The 19,759-nt window shown below is 32.2% G+C and overlaps 2 protein-coding genes across 2 annotated transcripts; both read left to right on the top strand.

Moving 5' to 3' along the window:
- The first annotated feature begins 13,664 nt into the window (after positions 1-13,664).
- On the top strand, positions 13,665-14,495 carry LOC129908766 (uncharacterized). Its single transcript, XM_055985519.1, has 3 exons — positions 13,665-13,976; positions 14,053-14,217; positions 14,281-14,495. Exons 1-3 carry the CDS (start codon positions 13,874-13,876, stop codon positions 14,328-14,330), a joined length of 318 nt encoding a protein of 105 aa, XP_055841494.1. The 5' UTR covers positions 13,665-13,873; the 3' UTR covers positions 14,331-14,495.
- A 2,849-nt stretch (positions 14,496-17,344) lies between these two features.
- On the top strand, positions 17,345-18,582 carry LOC129908761 (DNA excision repair protein ERCC-1). The gene is made up of 3 exons (XM_055985509.1): positions 17,345-17,922; positions 17,978-18,151; positions 18,207-18,582. Exons 1-3 carry the CDS (start codon positions 17,458-17,460, stop codon positions 18,393-18,395), a joined length of 828 nt encoding a protein of 275 aa, XP_055841484.1. The 5' UTR covers positions 17,345-17,457; the 3' UTR covers positions 18,396-18,582.
- The last annotated feature ends 1,177 nt before the right edge of the window (positions 18,583-19,759 follow it).

Genomic DNA, 19,759 nt, shown 5'->3' with positions numbered 1-19,759 from the left:
GGGGCATTTCAAATGCCCCACGTGGGTCATTTCCAAATGCCCCACGTGGGTCATTTCAAATGCCCCACGTGGGTCATTTCCAAATGCCCCACGTGGGTCATTTCCAAATGCCCCACGTGGGGCGTTTCCAGATGCCCCACGTGGGGCATTTCCAAATGCCCCACGTGGGTCATTTCCAAATGCCCCACGTGGGTCATTTCCAAATGCCCCACGTGGGTCATTTTCAAATGCCCCACGTGGGTCATTTCCAAATGCCCCACGTGGGTCATTTCCAAATGCCCCACGTGGGGCATTTCCAGATGCCCCACGTGGGGCATTTCAAATGCCCCACGTGGGTCATTTCCAAATGCCCCACGTGGGTCATTTCCAAATGCCCCACGTGGGGCGTTTCCAGATGCCCCACGTGGGGCATTTCCAAATGCCCCACGTGGGTCATTTCCAAATGCCCCACGTGGGTCATTTCCAAATGCCCCACGTGGGTCATTTCCAAATGCCCCACGTGGGGCATTTCCAGATGCCCCACGTGGGGCATTTCCAGATGCCCCACGTGGGGCATTTCAAATGCCCCACGTGGGTCATTTCCAAATGCCCCACGTGGGTCATTTCAAATGCCCCACGTGGGTCATTTCCAAATGCCCCACGTGGGTCATTGCCAAATGCCCCACGTGGGTCATTTCCAAATGCCCCACGTGGGTCATTTCCAAATGCCCCACGTGGGGCATTTCCAGATGCCCCACGTGGGTCATTTCCAAATGCCCCACGTGGGTCATTTCAAATGCCCCACGTGGGTCATTTCCAAATGCCCCACGTGGGGCATTTCCAGATGCCCCACGTGGGGCATTTCAAATGCCCCACGTGGGTCATTTCCAAATGCCCCACGTGGGTCATTTCAAATGCCCCACGTGGGTCATTTCCAAATGCCCCACGTGGGTCATTTCCAAATGCCCCACGTGGGTCATTGCCAAATGCCCCACGTGGGTCATTTCCAAATGCCCCACGTGGGTCATTTCCAAATGCCCCACGTGGGTCATATCAAATGCCCCACGTGGGTCATTTCCAAATGCCCCACGTGGGGCATTTCCAGATGCCCCACCTGGGGCATTTCAAATGCCCCACGTGGGTCATTTCCAAATGCCCCACGTGGGTCATTTCAAATGCCCCACGTGGGTCATTTCCAAATGCCCCACGTGGGGCATTTCCAGATGCCCCACGTGGGGCATTTCAAATGCCCCACGTGGGTCATTTCCAAATGCCCCACGTGAGGCATTTCCAGATGCCCCACGTGGGGCATTTCAAATGCCCCACGTGGGTCATTTCAAATGCCCCACGTGGGTCATTTCCAAATGCCCCACGTGGGGCATTTCCAGATGCCCCACGTGGGGCATTTCAAATGCCCCACGTGGGGCATTTCAAATGCCCCACGTGGGTCATTTCCAAATGCCCACATTTATCTATCCACATATATCTATCCACATTTATCTATCCACATTAATCTATCGACATTTATCTATCGACATTTATCTATCCACATTTATCTATCCACATTAATCTATCGACATTTATCTATCGACATTTATCTATCCACATTTATCTATCCACATATATCTATCCACATTTATCTATCCACATTAATCTATCGACATTTATCGATCGACATTTATATATCGACATTTATCGATCGACATTTATGTATCGACATTTATCTATCAACATTTATCTATCCACATATATCTATCGACATTTATCGATCCACATTAATCTATCGACATTTATCTGTCGACATTTATCTATCCACATTTATCTATCCACATTAATCTATCGACATTTATCTATCGACATTTATCTATCGACATTTATCGATCGACATTTATCTATCGACATTTATCTATCGACATTTATCTATCCACATTTATGTATCCACATTTATCTATCCACATATATCTATCGACATTTATCTATCCACATTAATCTATCGACATTTATCTGTCAACATTTATCTGTCGACATTTATCTATCCACATTTATTTATCCACATTTATCTATCCACATTTATCTATCCACATTAATCTATCCACATTTATCTATCCACATTAATCTATCGACATTTATCTATCGACATTTATCTATCGACATTTATCTATCCACATTAATCTATCGACATTTATCTATCCACATTAATCTATCGACATTTATCTATCGACATTTATTTATCCACATTTATCTATCCACATATATCTATCCACATTTATCTATCCACATTAATCTATCGACATTTATCGATCGACATTTATATATCGACATTTATCGATCGACATTTATGTATCGACATTTATCTATCAACATTTATCTATCCACATATATCTATCGACATTTATCTATCCACATTAATCTATCGACATTTATCTGTCGACATTTATCTGTCGACATTTATCTATCCACATTTATTTATCCACATTTATCTATCCACATTTATCTATCCACATTAATCTATCCACATTTATCTATCCACATATATCTATCCACATTTATCTATCCACATTTATCTATCCACATATATCTATCCACATTTATCTATCCACATTAATCTATCGACATTTATCTGTCGACATTTATCTATCCACATTTATCTATCCACATTTATCTATCCACATTAATCTATCGACATTTATCTATCCACATTTATCTATCCACATTAATCTATCGACATTCATCTATCCACATTTATCTATCCACATATATCTATCCACATTTATCTATCCACATTAATCTATCGACATTTATCTGTCGACATTTATCTATCCACATTTATCTATCCACATTTATCTATCCACATTAATCTATCGACATTTATCTATCCACATTAATCTATCCACATTAATCTATCGACATTTATCTATCGACATTTATCTATCCACATTTATCTATCCACATTAATCTATCGACATTTATCTATCGACATTTATCTATCCACATTTATGTATCCACATATATCTATCCACATTTATCTATCCACATTAATCTATCGACATTTATCTGTCGACATTTATCTATCCACATTTATCTATCCACATTAATCTATCGACATTTATCTATCGACATTTATCTATCGACATTTATCGATCGACATTTATCTATCGACATTTATCTATCGACATTTATCTATCCACATTTATGTATCCACATTTATCTATCCACATATATCTATCCACATTTATCTATCCACATTTATCTATCCACATTAATCTATCCACATTTATCTATCCACATTTATCTATCCACATATATCTATCCACATTTATCTATCCACATTAATTTATCGACATTTATCTGTCGACATTTATCTGTCGACATTTATCTATCCACATTTATTTATCCACATTTATCTATCCACATTTATCTATCCACATAAATCTATCCACATTAATCTACCGACATTTATCTGTCGACATTTATCTGTCGACATTTATCTATCGACATTTATCTATCCACATTTATCTATCGACATTTATCTAGAGACATTTATCTAGAGACATTTATGTATCGACATTTATCTATCGACATTTATCTATCGACATTTATCTAGATACATTTATCTGGAGACATTTATCTAGACATTTATCTATCGAAATTTATCTATCCACATTTATCTATCCACATTTATCTATCCACATTTATCTATCCACATTTATCTATCCACATTTATCTATCGACATTTATCGATCGACATTTATCTATCCACATTTATCTATCGACATTTATCTAGAGACATTTATCTATCCACATTTATCTATCGACATTTATCTATCGACATTTATCTATTGACATTTATCTATCCACATTTATATATCGACATTTATCTATCCACATTTATCTATCGACATTTATCTAGAGACATTTATCTAGAGACATTTATCTAGAGACATTTATCTATCCACATTTATCTATCGACATTTATCTATCGACATTTATCTAGAGACATTTATCTATCGACATTTATCTTGAGACATTTATCTAGACATTTATCTATCGAAATTTATCTATCCACATTTATCTATCCACATTTATCTATCGACATTTATCTATCCACATTTATCTATCGACATTTATCAATCCACATTTATCTATCGACATTCTACCAAATTTCAAGGTTCTACGATAATCAGAAGTGCTCTATAATATTTTATGAAAATTCAGCGGAAATGGGCGGATACCACGCCCCCTGAATTGAAAATCTCAAGTTTTCAATTTTTTCCTTTGTATACCCCACAAGTCCTATCACCGTGTAAAATTTCAAGTTTCTACGATATCGGGAAGTTCTCCATAATTTTGATGATCTGTCAGTGAGTCAGTTACGGTTTTTGCGATTTTTAAAGCCCTATATCTCAGAAACTACTCATCGTAGGAGGCTGAAATTTTGCGAGGTGTTTGGTTTTGACCAGCTCAACAAATGTAGCGAGTTTGAAATTTCTAGCATCTTTGGTGTGGAAGTTAGAGGGGGGTCGAAAATGGCCTGAGTTGTTTCCTGTAAATAAGGGTGTAGTGCCAAAGTAGCTAGAGAACTTGGCTGGGCACTACCGTGCCCCTCGATCGCGAGACATTTATCGTGAGACATTAATCGTGAGACATTTATCGCGAGACATTTATCGTGAGACATTTATCGAGAGACATTTATCGTGAGACATTTATCGAGAGAAATTTATGGCGAGACATTTATCGAGAAACATTTATCGTGAGACATTTATCGAGAGACATTTATCGAGAGACATTTATCGAAAGACATTTATCGAGAGACATTTATCGAGAGACATTTATCGAGAGACATTTATAGCGTGACATTTATCGAAAGACATTTATCGAGAGACATTTATCGCGAGACATTTATCGTGAGACATTTATCGAGAGACATTTATCGTGAGACATTTATCGAGAGACATTTATCGAGAGACATTTATCGAAAGACATTTATCGAGAGACATTTATCGAGAGACATTTATCGTGAGACATTTATCGAGAGACATTTATCGAGAGACATTTATCGAAAGACATTTATCGAGAGACATTTATCGCGAGACATTTATCGTGAGACATTTATCGAGAGACATTTATCGAGAGACATTTATCGAGAGACATTTATCGCGAGACATTTATCGTGAGACATTTGTCTCGAGACATTTATCATGAGACATTTATCATGAGACATTTATCATGAGACATTTATCTCGAGACATTTATCTCGAGACATTTAACTCGAGTTATTTATCATGAGACATTTATCATGAGACATTTATCATGTGACATTTATCATGAGACATTTATCATGAGACATTTATCTCTAGACATTTCTCTCGAGACATTTCTCTCGAGACATTTATCATGAGGCATTTATCATGAGACATTTATCATGAGACATGTCCCATGAGATATTTCTCAAGAGACATTTCTCATGAGACATTACTCATAAGACATTTGTCATTGGACTTGTCTCATGGAAGTGAGACATGTTTTCAGAAATAAAAGCAGGAACATAACGAAGCGCTCTTTTGATGAGTTGACACAAGTAATTAAATAAGAATTTCAAATCCAGAATCTTACTGTAAATTCAACGTATACATATTTCGATGGGTTAAATTTAACAAGGATTTTAGCGTTTTGCAAAATTTAAATTTTTTTTTGCAGATTTTGAAGTAACCTAGACCGAAATGAATCGCTTACATTCCCGATTTTGTAGAAAACTAATCCAGCTGCAAAATCGAGGTTTCAGCATTGCATTTCCGTCTGGTTTACTTCAAATTTCTGCAAAACAGTCCGGAAAACTATACAAAAATGCGCTTGCAAATTTTCGCTTTTCGAACAGTGGGTACCACCATAGGTCAAAAATAAAAAAATTAAATATCAGTTTTTTAAAATCCAATGATTAAACAACATTCTACAATCTCCCATCGAACCAAAACCAAAAAAAGTTTTACGGTTACCCCTTTTTTCATTTTTTAATAGCCATTCAAAGTCGGTATATAAAAAAGGTACAGTTTTCTTATCGCTGCAGATATAAGGTGTGAACTTGCGGTAGTGATACCAGGTGTTAAAAAGTTGTTAATAGTATTAAATTGTTATGGATATTAAACAAGAAGGTTAATACTTCCTAAAAACATTAATTATATTGTTAAATAACATTAAGGCTAATTGTAATGGGGCTCGTTAGCGAAGCAATTTTAATCATTTGTATTTAGCTTAATTTTCACTAAATTGGAGATTTAGTTGGTTTGCCTTCGAGTGCCCTCTACAATTTAAGTTCTCAAATGAAGAATACTGTCCTGCCTCTTGAAATAATATCGCAGTTTTTTCCCTTTTTTTCCCCCTTTCCGAGTAATACGAATATATGACGATACACGAAGAAAAAAAATTACAACGTAAATCTAAAAAATTTACTTTTTGGAACTATTATTTTTTTAAAAGACTGAACTAGAGGGTAAGGGTAAGGTGCTCGACTGATAGTCAGGTTCCATTTCCGGCATTAACCATTTTTTTTTACCTTTTTTATTTTTCTTCAAAATGACAAAAATTTAAAAAAAAACTGACTTGATGTATTTTTTTGCAATAATAAATCATATAAAATGATAATACAGGCGTTTCATTAAAAAAAAATGGTCATTATATTTTTGACCACACTTTGTATGGGAGGGTACCCACTGTGCAATGTTGTTAAGGCTTAAGGCTGTATCCAAGTCTAGGAGATGAAGGGGGCCTCCAAGAAAATGTGGATACAGAGCCCCCAAAGGGCTAGTTCTCGGTTGGACAAGCCTTCTTCATTCTATACCTTAAGGGTGCAAAATTTAGTCTTTAAATAATATAATAGAGAGTGAATAAGTGGGGCCATTAAAGTCTATTATTTTTCTATTCAAAATACATTTTCTTAATTTTTTCGTGATAGCGTTTTTGTTATGTCTCAAATATGTATTAAAACGGTGCATTTTTTTTCAAGGACTTTTCTCAATATCAAAAGAACAAAGAGTGCTAATATGCATTTTACTATGTTTATTTTTTCAAAGTTCCAGCTGATTTAACTATTTATTTTAAACATGACCACTCATTTCAACAGCGATTGAATTCTACCTTCAAGTAAAATTTATTATTAAATAGAAAACCAACTTCTTTAGCCAGTTACTCTTAGCCCACTCAGATTTTATGAGAGTCATATTTTATTACACAAATAGAAAAATATTTCCATCTAACAGTTGTTGTGATCAAGTTTTCCAGTCTGAAGGTTGTCGAAGGCGACTAGAAAAGCGGGAAATTGTTCCATTTCGTTGCTCAAATGAAACTGAAAGTTTCGCTCGCTATTGCAGTGCTGCACTACCATTACCACTGCGCCACCCGCCACTGCATCTTTGTGATCTAATCTGGTTCTGGTGTGGTGTTGGGGCGCATGTTATTGTTCCATGCTGCAAACTATGGTGTATATTGCGCGCAATAAGCACGTCACGATTAGGTACTTTTTTATGCGAGATAATTTGCGCAATCAATGATCACAAAAGAAGGAGGGAAAGAAGGTGATGGAAAGCGGAGGGTGTGTGTGTGTGATATAGTTTTGTTGAAATTGTGGAATGTGGAATAAAGTTGTTGGCTGATCCGTTGATATATGATCATGCGAAATTTCCGTAACCAAAAGTTTCTCATTCTCATATTTTTTTTTTATTCTAAAGAAAATGCGAATGCCTGAGAGTTATTGTTATTTAATGTTGTAATTATTTGGACATAGTTACAATAATTGGAGAATGATAGGCTTTAATATCATGCGAATACAGTTAATCATGCCTATTACCGAAGACGCAGATGCACTGCGGCGGGAGTGAGAGTCACTTTCACAAGATTTCTCATTACCGAAGCCGCCGGTGCGGAAGTGATAGAATGACATTTGGCTATGTAAGTGTCACCAATGACATATGTCGGTAAGCAGTTTAGTGTGTTTTCGTGGATCGATAATACAGTTCATCCCGGGGAGTTCACAGATTGAAATTTGATTCGGTTGCGGATCGAGTAGATTCCCGGGGACTGAGTCACTGCGTCTTCTGTAATAGGCATGAATACTATTTCTGTTAATGTTTATTGTTGTTGTAGTGTGCTTTTACTACTTGTGATGTGCTTTATATAAAAAGATAGCAATTGGCAATGAATAAATTATATAAATTAAGAATTAGACTGCGGCCTTGAAGTCTTTTGTCATCTATTGGATCTTCGATACTTAATAAGAAAAAGTTTACAGCACTAGATCTAATTACATGCCAGAAATAACATTCAGTTTAAGTGTGAAAAAGAAAGTGTTTAATATAGCAAAAAGCTTGTTTTCATCGTTACGGGTGTGACAACCTCAATTTCGAAAACTCATAACACCCATACATCAATTTTGTTTAAATTGTAAGCAAATTTTTTCTCCTCAACTCCAGTTTACTAGTGAATAAATAAATAGTTGAAAATATACTTGATTTAATTTCAATGTCCAGTCTATTAGTTGCGTTACGGGTGTGTTAGTAAAAACCCCTAACTTTTAATAAATCAAATTTCGCAAAAGTATAAATTAGTCTAGATCCGAAAGAATACAAAAAACTTGGTTGCCAGCTCTCAGTCAGCCGTAGAGCTGGGGTTTCCAGGTTTGAATAGGTACACTAACGGCCATATTATTCACTAGTTTAAAAATACATCTGCATGGATTGAAAGAAATTGAAATGTCAAAAATAAATCCAAATCCTTAATATTCACTGTCACACAGAGAAAAAAATAGTCGTTTTTAACTATTTTTCAACTATTTTTATAGTTGAAATCGGGATAACTATTTTGGATTTAGACTTATTTTTGATATTTGACAATTTTACATCCTGATGTATTTTTTAAACTAGTGAATAATATGACGGTTAGTGTTGTTAAAATATCAATTGAAAAAAATCATTTGAGATTAAAAAAAATATTTATTGCAAATAAAAAATGTTTGCATTAAAAAAAATTATATCAAATAAAAAATTTTCTGCATTGAAAAAAAATTCAATTCGAAATGTGTGCATTAGACTGATTAAAAAAAAAAATTGTTTTTTTTTGTTCAAAGCATTCCCGAAAATATTGTTAGAAATGACGAAAAAAAAATACTGTAAAAGTTTCAACCCTTAATATTAACATTAAGTACAGCCGCATCGCAAATTTTTATTTCCCATATGATTTACATGGAAAAGATTGTGTTTTTGAGTTTGGAATTTTATAACTTTTTAATGGTTCATCAAAAAGGCTAGATTTAATAATTTTCTTGTATAAAATTGAACGCTCAACAAAATTGCATTTATAAAATTTAAAAAAAAAAAACGACGCGAAAAATTATTTAAAATAATTTTTAGTTGAAAAAATGAATAATTCGAATTTATTGAAGAAATCTAATATGATAGTATTAGGGGTTTGAGAGTTATATAAAAGGATCTGTGAAACCAAAAGACAACATAGAATACAAATATTCGAAAAGTTTGCCAAATTTTTGAAAAAACCTAATAGTTTCGTCAAAAAATTGAACAAAAATGAAGAAAAAATTACATTTTATATTTTAAAGTTGAATAACTTCGAAACGGGGCAGTTTATCAAAAAAATTAAAAGAGCTTTTTTGTAGAACGTTCAATTTAATACAAGAAATGTATTAAGTCTAGCCTTTTTGATGAACCATTAAAAAGTTATAAAATTCCAAACTCAAAACCACAATCTTTCCCACGTAAATCATATCCATATGGAAATTTGCTATGCGGCGCACAGTGTGTCGTCCCCTTATGATAAATCACTTTTTTTTTTGTTAAAAATTAATATTTTTGCTATTAAAATATAATTTAGAAGTGTCAACTCATATGAAAATATATTTATCTTACAAAATAACCCAGGTTATGTATTCAAAATAAGCTCCGAAACATGAGTACCTCGGAAATCGAAAATATTTTGAGGAATTTATGGGAATCTTTGAGAGTATATATTTCACGTTTGGTAATTGTTTGAAAAATTTTGTTAATGTTATTTTGTTTATTTGAGTGTTGTTGTAAAACGTATAACAAAAAAAATTAAATTTATAAAATTATATATGAGTTATTAAAATTTCTTTGATAAATGGCCAAAAAAAAAAAAATTAATTTTTAAACTTAATTTAAAAAAATACTTATTAAATCATATCGATAATTTTTTTATATTATTTTTCCTTATGCCTATACTTAATATTGGCAAAGTTTGGTCTGCTTCTGTTTGCGATTACCAGAGATATTCACATTTATGTGCTACGAGTCAAGTACTCAAAATAATTCATTTTTTGAGAAACATCTTCAAGGGGATCACAAAAATGAAAAAATCGATGTTTTTAATAATTTTTAGCCATATGCAAGTAACAAAAAGCTGTTTATGTAATTACAAATATTTTAAATATTGTTTTCAACAAAAAAAAAATTATAATTTTCTGCATACTAAATTTTTAATATAATTACTTGACCCGGCCACGCTCTACTGTGTATTATAGCGTATTTACCAACCTCATCGATATAAGAATTTACGAAAATGCAAATAAAACGTTATTTCAAAATTTGAAAGCGATTGACAAAAAACTATTCGAGATTTGCTATGAAACGCAAATAAACATACGATTTTTTTGTATAGAGAAGATAAACAAAACAAGTTGACTTCAACTTAAGATTTCTCAAAGTAGAAAAAAGATATTGAAAAGATTTAAACGGGCTTTAAAAGAAAACATTTAGTTCTTTTAGAAACTGTCACAAATTTATTTGAAATAAATCACCACGTTCAAGAACATAACCTCAAAAACTGTTAAAAAACGACATTTCAGATTTTCTAACGGGAATATTTCAAAAACGCGATATGATAGAATTTTTCTGACTTCGGATTCGAGTTCAGCACACCAAAAACCTTACGAAAAGTATATTTTTGTTTATATATAAAAAAAAAATTAATTCTGCTCACAAGTGGCTTCTTCAATAAATGTTAATTTCATAAATTATACTAAAAAAAATAGTAATAGGTTGTTTAATTTGTTAATTTGTAATTTTTTTTTTCTATTCCTGCCATAAAAACACAAAAAAAGATATTAAAACTCCAAAAACTTAGCTGCAAGTATTTATGATAAACTTTTGTATGGGCTCGACACACTGTGCGGCGGCTGTACTTAATGTTAATATTAAAGGCTGAAACTTTTATAGTATTTTTTTTCCCCATTTCCAACAATATTTTCGGCAATGCTTTGAACAAAAAAAAAAATTTTTTTTTTAATCAGTCTAGTGTGCATAATATTTTTTTTTATATTCGTCGAAATTCTTAAAATTTGGACTGTTTTGCCATACATTCTGTTCAATGTTATAGTTTAAATAGCTTATGTATGGCCGAAAAGCCAAAATTGTAAGAAATCTGCTGAATACTAAAAAAAAAAGTCTTAATGCACACATTTTGCATTGAATTTTTTGTTGCAATGCAGAAAATTTTTATTTGCTATACATTTTTTTTAATGCAAAATATTAAATAGGTATTAAATTTGAAAATTTTATGTCAATGAAAATATATTTCAGTTGTTTTGTTTTCAATTCAAAATTTTTTTTATTACAAGAATTTTTTTTTAATGCATATATTTTTCAGTTGCATTAAAAAAAAATTAGTAAATGCAAATTTTTTTCATTCGCAAAAAATATATTTTTTAAATGCAAAAATTTTTTACTTGGAATAAATATTTTGTTCGAGAAATGAGATCCTGTACTCTGAAGGAGTTAAGTGAGCTAGGAAAGTGTGCATTTAGAATCAGAACGAGCTTTTCAATAAATCCCGCTATATAGTATAAGTGAGAGGCGTTGACATGATTTAATTTTGTAGTTCTACCCTTAAAGTTACTTGAAGTGTACATTTTTGAATTTTTTTTATTCGGACAGAAAAAAATAAAAAACATTAAACTGGTGATTTCGTGGTGTAGTGTAACCACTAGGAATCAATTGGTTAGAGGAAAAATTGGTACATGACTAAACATGGCAACCCTACTCATATGAAAAAACACTATAAAACAAAAAACTACTATTTTGAATACATACATAAGCTTTAATGTGGGTCCCTCTCTTCTATCTTAGTAATCATTTTTATCAAAAAAAACCGACTTACATGGGTTTTATGGTTTTTCTCATAGTTTCTATAGCCAGAACTGAACGAATTATCAAAACTGGTTCACTCAGTCCAAAGTTATGAGGTCACAAACATACCCAAAAAAAAAAAAACAAATACAGACAAATTGAATTCCTATTCCTTTTTGGAAGTCGGTAAAATGTGGTTTGCCATTCCAAAAAACACGAACAAGTTCTCGGACACCCTGCTCAACAATATCGAAAAATAAAATCATTTGAGTGTTGGACTTGACCACCAGAACAACATTTCCATTAATACAGTAATGGAAAAATTTGGACCACTGTGATCTCCATGCAATGGAAAACTACTCCTGAGCTTGACCAAAATCATTTTAGACTATTTAAAAAAAACACGTTGTTTTCCACTATTTTTTTCTTTTTATTTGTCTTTATTTGAAAAGTAGTTCCGATTCAGCATTTGATTTTAGAATATAAAATCAATGGAGCAAATTCATAGTCATTTTAAGACTCGCCGTTTATCATAGACTAGGGTTTATCCAAAGTTATTTGAATAGGATAAGCTCCAGTCTTTTTTAGAAGCGGTTTAGACCGCGTCAAGAAATATGGCCCAATGTTTTCAGTTATTTTCGCCTTAAAAAATTAGAGTTCATTACAAAAATCTAATATTATTTTCGAATTTAGGAGATCATTTTTACTAGAAATCATCATAATGTGTTATTTATTCAAAATAAATTTAAAAATATAGACATTTAAGAATCTTCTCACCATTAAAACATAATAAACCCAACTACATATTATTATCAAATCAAGTCAAAGAAGTATAACTTGCAAAGCTTATTTTTTTAATTAATTCATTAATGAGTTATTTTCAAGTGCAAAAAGTGAATGGCTGTTAAAAACATAACAAATAACCTGCCAAGACGTGCATTTTTATAACGCCATCGCCATACGTTGGCCACAACTTAACGTTTCGCAGTATTCACATAAAGCATCTACTCCACAACCAGAACAATTAAACTAAAAAAAAACACTCACAAACATAATACAACTAAACTCTTAAGCCACTTAAAAAAAAAAATAATAATCATAGCAAAACACAATAATTATGTTGCTCATACACCCCGTAGCCCGCATTCTTTTACAAATTGAAGAAAAATCTTCATATAGTAAGACCGAAGACTAGCTATAAGCTTTCATCTCGCTTTCATCTTCTATTGGACAAATAATAAAAAATGTGCAACAAATACCAAGATCAAGCAAAAAATATAAAAAATGAAAAAAGCTTACAACAAAGTAAAAAACTCATTGAATGGCGATATGGGATAAATTCATGAATTACGAATTGATCAATTCAATAAATTACGCTCACTTCAAAACTTAGACCCAAAAGACTTTGTGTGTATCTAGCAATTTTGTGTGTGTAGGTATGATCGCATTATGGGGAGCTCAAAAGCTTGACTTTACCACTCTAATTTGTTTGGATTTCTTCAACTTGATCAACAAAACTAAAAGTTATAACTATGCTAGTCACTTCATATGCCATGGCACTGTAATCCGCCAAGGTAACGAAACGCCTCTAGACCTGGTTTCCATTTAGTTTGCAATTTCGAGTCGTTACGTGAATACAAGTTTCGTTTTTTTTTCTTATGATTATTTTTTGATCGCTGCTTTTGTGCGGAATAAATGATTTGAAATTTATTCTTTTTATTATTTTTGTTTGTTTGTTAAAAAATAAAATGAATAATCCTTGTGGAGTTTTTGTCCTTGTGCTTTTGGTGGGATCTGCTTTGGCTACCCCAATGCTTTACAAAAAGAACGAACAAGATAAATACGAACCAGGTGCGTTTGTGATTAATAAAATTTAGATTTTTTTGGTGAAGTTATAACTCTGGATGGAATATGGTTTTTCTTACAGATCTAATAGCCGTTTCCTCGACTGTGATTCCTTTAACGGTTTACGAAGTTAGCTATGGTTTGGGAGGCAAACCTAGCGAGGAATATAAAATGGCTTATTTGAAAAAACTACGAAAGAAGGTCAAACATACTGACGAGGAAGAGGATCCTGATACTTTAATAACAAGTGAGTGATATTTTTGTTTAATAATTTTGACAAAGGTTACCATTATTTTTATTACCATTTCAGTTAAGAAGAAATATCAAGATCAAAATAAGGCTAAGGTTAAGGGAATTTAGAAACGAAAAGTTATAATATGCTGTGGAATGCTGAGTGTATTAACGTAGATTAATAAATATTAATTTATTAATGACGTTTATACGGAGCTATGTTAAGTTGATGTACCTACTTTAAAATAAAATTGTTGGACCTGATGAAATATGTGAAAATATATAATTAAGTTAATCCGTGGGAGTTTTTGTTTTTTTCTTTTGGATTTTAACAAGAAATTGATTGTTTCCCAAAATTATTTTTTTTTTTTTCGTATAAGGACAGATTGATGATCGTGACAATTTGCGTGGGAAGAGATGATTGCATGTTAAAAAAGATGATCTAAGAGTTAAATTTCTTTTTTTTTGTGTGTTTTTTTTCATTTGTGTTAACTTTAAAAACCATAAAAAAATTTGGGTTTTTATTCAAAGTCCAGACAAATTGTATTTCAAGTGAAAAGTTCTGATAAGATTACAACTTTATAGTTTTTGAAGTGTTGAACAAAATGAGAAATTAACGACAAGTAAACAAAATGTTATTACTTGAAAAGTGAACATTTCCACAAAAATTGCCTATGTAGAAGAAATGAAGAAAAAAATGCTCGGACGTATTTTTTTTTTTTTTTTTGTAGTTCAATTAATTTGTATAGTTTTTATTATTTATTTAAAACTAAAGCTTTTGGTAAGAGTATCAGAAAAGAGAAAATCGAATGTAAAAAAATATTTAAAAATTTTTTTTTTAAAAGTTCAACTAGTTAAGATGAAAAGAAATATTTTTCTTTAAATTTTGAACAAAACTTGACGTGCAATAGAGAACATGAACTATGTCGTTTTTTAATAAAAGCGATATATAACGCTATATTGTAGTTTTTCGATTTTTTTGAGAAAAACAAAAAACGCAGTTTTTTTAGAATCACTTAGATAATCACGTTCACCAAATTTAATCGAAATAGTTAGATCGATTTTCGAGGAATTCGCAATACCTTGAAACCGTTATATGGGAGATATTTATTCTATTGGAGATTTGAAAAAAAATTAAAAATATGAACCCTATTGGAAATAACAAAAAAAACATCTATGCAAATTTTAAGGGAAATCCATTAACCAGTTTAGGCACTACTTGTTTGGTGTACAAATGGACTCACAGACCAGCAGACCTAAAAGTATACCCTAGCCCAGACCGATGCACGGTGACGGATAGCATGATTAAAACCACTATTTTGGAATTCTCCATCGCTGTAATGGATTTTTTTCACATTAAATGGATACTTACCCCTAAGGGTAAAAAATTACAATTTTCATAAGCCTGTTTTCCATTTCAATGGCTTTAAAATATTTATGAAAACTTCAAAGGTCAGTTTTTAGGCGTTATCAATGAAAAAAAAAGGATATAGGATAGAGTTGCCTATAATTGCGGCCCTCTCCAGTTTCCTTCCACCTTTCGGAAAATCGTTGTAACTAGTGATTTCGTAGAGTTTATTCCTTGCTCTTATGCTATTCTCTTATATGTTAGAATAGCATAGGATTAAAAATTTGGAGAAACTCTACGAAATCTGTCAAATGGCACGAATTTTAAAATTTTTCATTTAAAGTGGCGACAACTAATTTACTATAGGGCCTCACTAATAATCAAATTTAGTGCTTGGGTTGAAAGAAAACCTCAATATTTTAGAAAATCCGCATACCAATAATGAATTCAAATCTCCACTTTAGTTATTAGCATATCAATACGTCAAAATTAAATACACGGAAATCCATGAGTAAAGTCCACGAAATTAGATTACGAAAACAAAAAACGAAAATTTTTTTATTTTTAGTACAAAATGTTAGACACAAAAAAGCCTAGAAACGGAGGTTTGAAAATTAATCTCAATTGAAAAATTAAATGAAAAATTGTTGGACATGGTTGCATTAAATTGTTAATATTTTGAAATTTACACAATGCACATTCCAGATAAAGGCCATAAATGAATATTATTCTGATAATATGAGATAATTACTTAAATTATCTCATTTCGAATGTTAAATTCTATATAAAAAAAATTGAATTTGAAATCTGAACTGACCTCATTTCCGAAATTATATAATTTGGGCTCTAGCGAAAACAGGCTATGATCACTATTAATTATTTTTTTCTCTTGCGTAAAGCCTACGTTGCTGAAGCGAAACGAAAAATTTTGAAGTCTCCAAAGTCAACAGCGAAAATGTTAACAAAAAAATACCATCGGGTATTATAGAATATAGTAAAACTATTAAATATACAAATAAAAAAAATTCAAGAAAAAACATGAGAAAATAAGTTTAAAAGCAAAAACAAAACAAATTTTATTTCGTTCAAGATTTCTCTAACGAAATTTTGTATATGGGAAATTTCGTTTCGCTTCAGCTGCGTACTAGGCTTTAAACTGACACATCAACGTTCAGGTTCTCATTCATTCATTCATTTTTTTAGTACAAATATCGTTACCGCTATACCGCATACCCTCCGGTGTGGCCAAGCCTTTACGCAAATATTTCTTGTGGGGTTTCATGTAAACCATTTGCGGAAATTTATATTTTTGTACAAAGTGGAAAATTATTGTTACATTACTCTGGTAAACGTGGTAAAGGTGGTAAAACTATCAAAATTTTGTGTGGATTTGACAGTTCGTTATCATTTTATCAGGTTTGCCCAGAGTTTGCACCGTTTCATTAATACTCCTAGTACCTTTTTATTGGCACTATTGTTTTTATCGGGACAAAAGTAAACTCCGGAGTCTGGATAGGTAATTATATGGAATTTTCAAATCTCTATACAAATAAAGATGTTGTTGTTTTTATTTGTTTTGATTTGATGTCGTTTTTTCACACAATTTTATACGGACTTTCAAAAAAAAAAAAAAAACAAATCTATTATGTAATTGCCAATCACTTGAATGTGATCCGTCCCTTATGAAAAAATAATTCAAAATTTAACCGGAAACAGACATGATTAATGCATCCTATTTCTCTGAACGCTGCCAATATGGTTTGAATCATGGATAAGTAAACAAATTGTCAAATTAAATGTCAAATATTTTTTGTTGTTATCTCTCCATACGCTATTTATTTCTATTTTTTGTGAAATAAATTTCAAAATTATTTAAAAAAAATAATAACAAATAACCATCACAAAAAAATGGATGATGATGATTTTGATGATTTAGATGATGTTCTAGCCAACATCGAAATACCATCTGCTCCCAAAATACCAAAAATTCAACCAACAACTTTTGCCGCCGCCGATGAACCAAGTACAAGTTCAAGTTCAATTGCACAAAGTCAAACTGCATCAGCTAGTGGAACAAATGCCACTTCTGCTGCTGCTTCTAATGAAGAGAAATCTAAACTACAAGGTCCATTTAATTCACATTGCATTCAAGTTCATCCAAAACAAAGAGGCAATCCTATTTTAAAGACAATTTTAAATTGTCCCTATGAATTCCGAGACATTGTTCCCGATTATATTGTTGGTAAAAATGCATGCATTATCTATTTATCATTGCAATACCACAATCTACATCCCGAATATCTTGTTGGACGTTTAAAAGAACTCGGAAAAGCATTTCAATTAAGAGTTTTACTTGTTCAAGTTGATATTCCAGTAAGTTTATCAAAAATGTTTTCTAAACAGACAAAATGAACAATTCTGTTTTTAGGAACCACACAAAGCCTTAAAGAGTTTGACTAGAATAAGTTTACTAGCTGATCTTACTTTAATGTTGGCTTGGAATGCCGAGGAAGCTGGAAAAATAATTGAAACCTACAAATTGTTTGAGAATAAACCTCCAGATATGATTATGGAGCGCCCTGATGCAGATCCTCATGCGAAGGTAGGTTTAGAATAGAAAAATATTTAAGACTTTGACTAATCTTTGTAGTATTCAGCTTGTGACAGCTTTAACCAACATTAAACCAGTTAACAAAACAGATGCCGTTTCGCTGCTTCAAAACTTTGGCAGTCTAGCAAACATCATTAATGCCAGTCAGGATAGACTGTCGCTGGTAACTGGGCTCGGTCCACGCAAGGCCAAAAAACTTTATGAAACTTTGAATGCTCCGTTTCTTAATGAATAAAACAGAAATATATGTATAAAAAAAACGTTAACTTCTTAATCAATTTAAATCTTATTTTTAACCTTATTGATTACCAGGGAAAGGATTTGTATGACCTAAAAAATCAAAAAAAAGGAAAATAAAAATTGAATAAAAGGCAAAAAAGGCAATGTTATTAAATAAAAAGAATAAAGAGCTTGATATTTAATTATGAAAGTATTGAACTACCAAAAGTTTTTCAAGTTTCAGAAAACAGCCTCCTGCGATTGTCTCTAAGAAGCATCTTATATGAACTGAAAGACCTCTCTCTACTTGAGCAGTAACGAGTAAACTCAATTCAAAACTGTTGGAAGTTATTCAAATAAGAAATTTAATTTATAAAAGAAAAATACCTATTCAATCTTGCGATACTTTCTTTTTCTAATGTGTTCAGTTCAAGCAAATTTATTTTCTTAAGACAAAAAAGGTACTGATGAGTAAAAAATGCAAAAAAGGCACTAACGGGTAAATAGAGTTAAAAAAAAGGCAAAAAAATATACATATTTGGAATCAGGGGGACATCCCTACAAGCAATTTTGCTTCTATAAGGCTTTACAGAAGCATTATAAGCAGCTTTATAGAACCAAAATTGTTTGTCGGCAAAGTTAGGCATACCTGTTCCCTGTTTAACAGGTAGAAATCAAGCTTTAATATAGCTGGTAGGAAATCGTTTGTCTAATTACAAACATACATCCATGGGGGTCCCACAAGGATCAATTTTACGCCCTCCTTTTTTTAATGTTCATTAATGACCTTCCTGATAGTATTTTGTACTGTCCTGTCAATATGTATGCAGCTGATGTGCAGATGTATTTGAATTGCAAAATAGGTCATATTAGGGATGATATCTTTAAAATTAATCACGAAAGCCTCCTTCAGTGGTCAAAAAGTAACGATCTCTCTTTAAACCCAAAAAAGTCCGAGTACATGCTTATATCTAAAAATGGCTTAGATCCCAGTGGTTTTTCACAAGTTTATCTTGGAAACTCAAAAATAGAATTCGTTGACAAGGCTTAAAACCTTGGAATTTGGCTAAAAGTAACAACTCCAATCTTCATGTTCGTATTATTGTTGGAAAAAATTCATAAAATTATGACTTCAGGAAAACCTGAGTATTTATATGATAAATTAACCTTTTCTAATTTGTCTCGCATAAATTGATTAAAATCTTGTTTTTCTTGTTATAATCTTTTTTCCAGAGACCACAAATATCAGTTAACCTTTCTTTTCAATTGGTTTCTCTCTGGGAGTTACCACATTACTTTAAATAGGTTTCGGTTAAAGTATGAGATTTATTTATTAAATTTCAATAATAAAGGTAATTGGTTGAGATTTATTTTTTATTT

The sequence above is a fragment of the Episyrphus balteatus genome, chromosome 2, assembly GCF_945859705.1.
Source record: "Episyrphus balteatus chromosome 2, idEpiBalt1.1, whole genome shotgun sequence".
In the NCBI taxonomy this organism is placed as follows: domain Eukaryota; kingdom Metazoa; phylum Arthropoda; class Insecta; order Diptera; family Syrphidae; genus Episyrphus; species Episyrphus balteatus.
The sequence above is the reverse complement of the archived record's forward strand: the minus strand, read 5'-3'. Positions and strand labels throughout refer to the sequence as shown.

Excerpts from the sequence above, each read along its gene's own strand:
- LOC129908766 (XM_055985519.1), top strand. The coding sequence starts at position 13,874 with ATGAATAATCCTTGTGGAGTTTTTGTCCTTGTGCTTTTGGTGGGATCT. Across the intron at positions 13,977-14,052 it reads ACAAGATAAATACGAACCAG|ATCTAATAGCCGTTTCCTCG; the intron begins GTGCGTTTGTGA and ends TTTTTCTTACAG. Across the intron at positions 14,218-14,280 it reads TCCTGATACTTTAATAACAA|TTAAGAAGAAATATCAAGAT; the intron begins GTGAGTGATATT and ends TTACCATTTCAG.
- LOC129908761 (XM_055985509.1), top strand. The coding sequence starts at position 17,458 with ATGGATGATGATGATTTTGATGATTTAGATGATGTTCTAGCCAACATC. Across the intron at positions 17,923-17,977 it reads TTGTTCAAGTTGATATTCCA|GAACCACACAAAGCCTTAAA; the intron begins GTAAGTTTATCA and ends TTCTGTTTTTAG. Across the intron at positions 18,152-18,206 it reads ATGCAGATCCTCATGCGAAG|CTTGTGACAGCTTTAACCAA; the intron begins GTAGGTTTAGAA and ends TGTAGTATTCAG.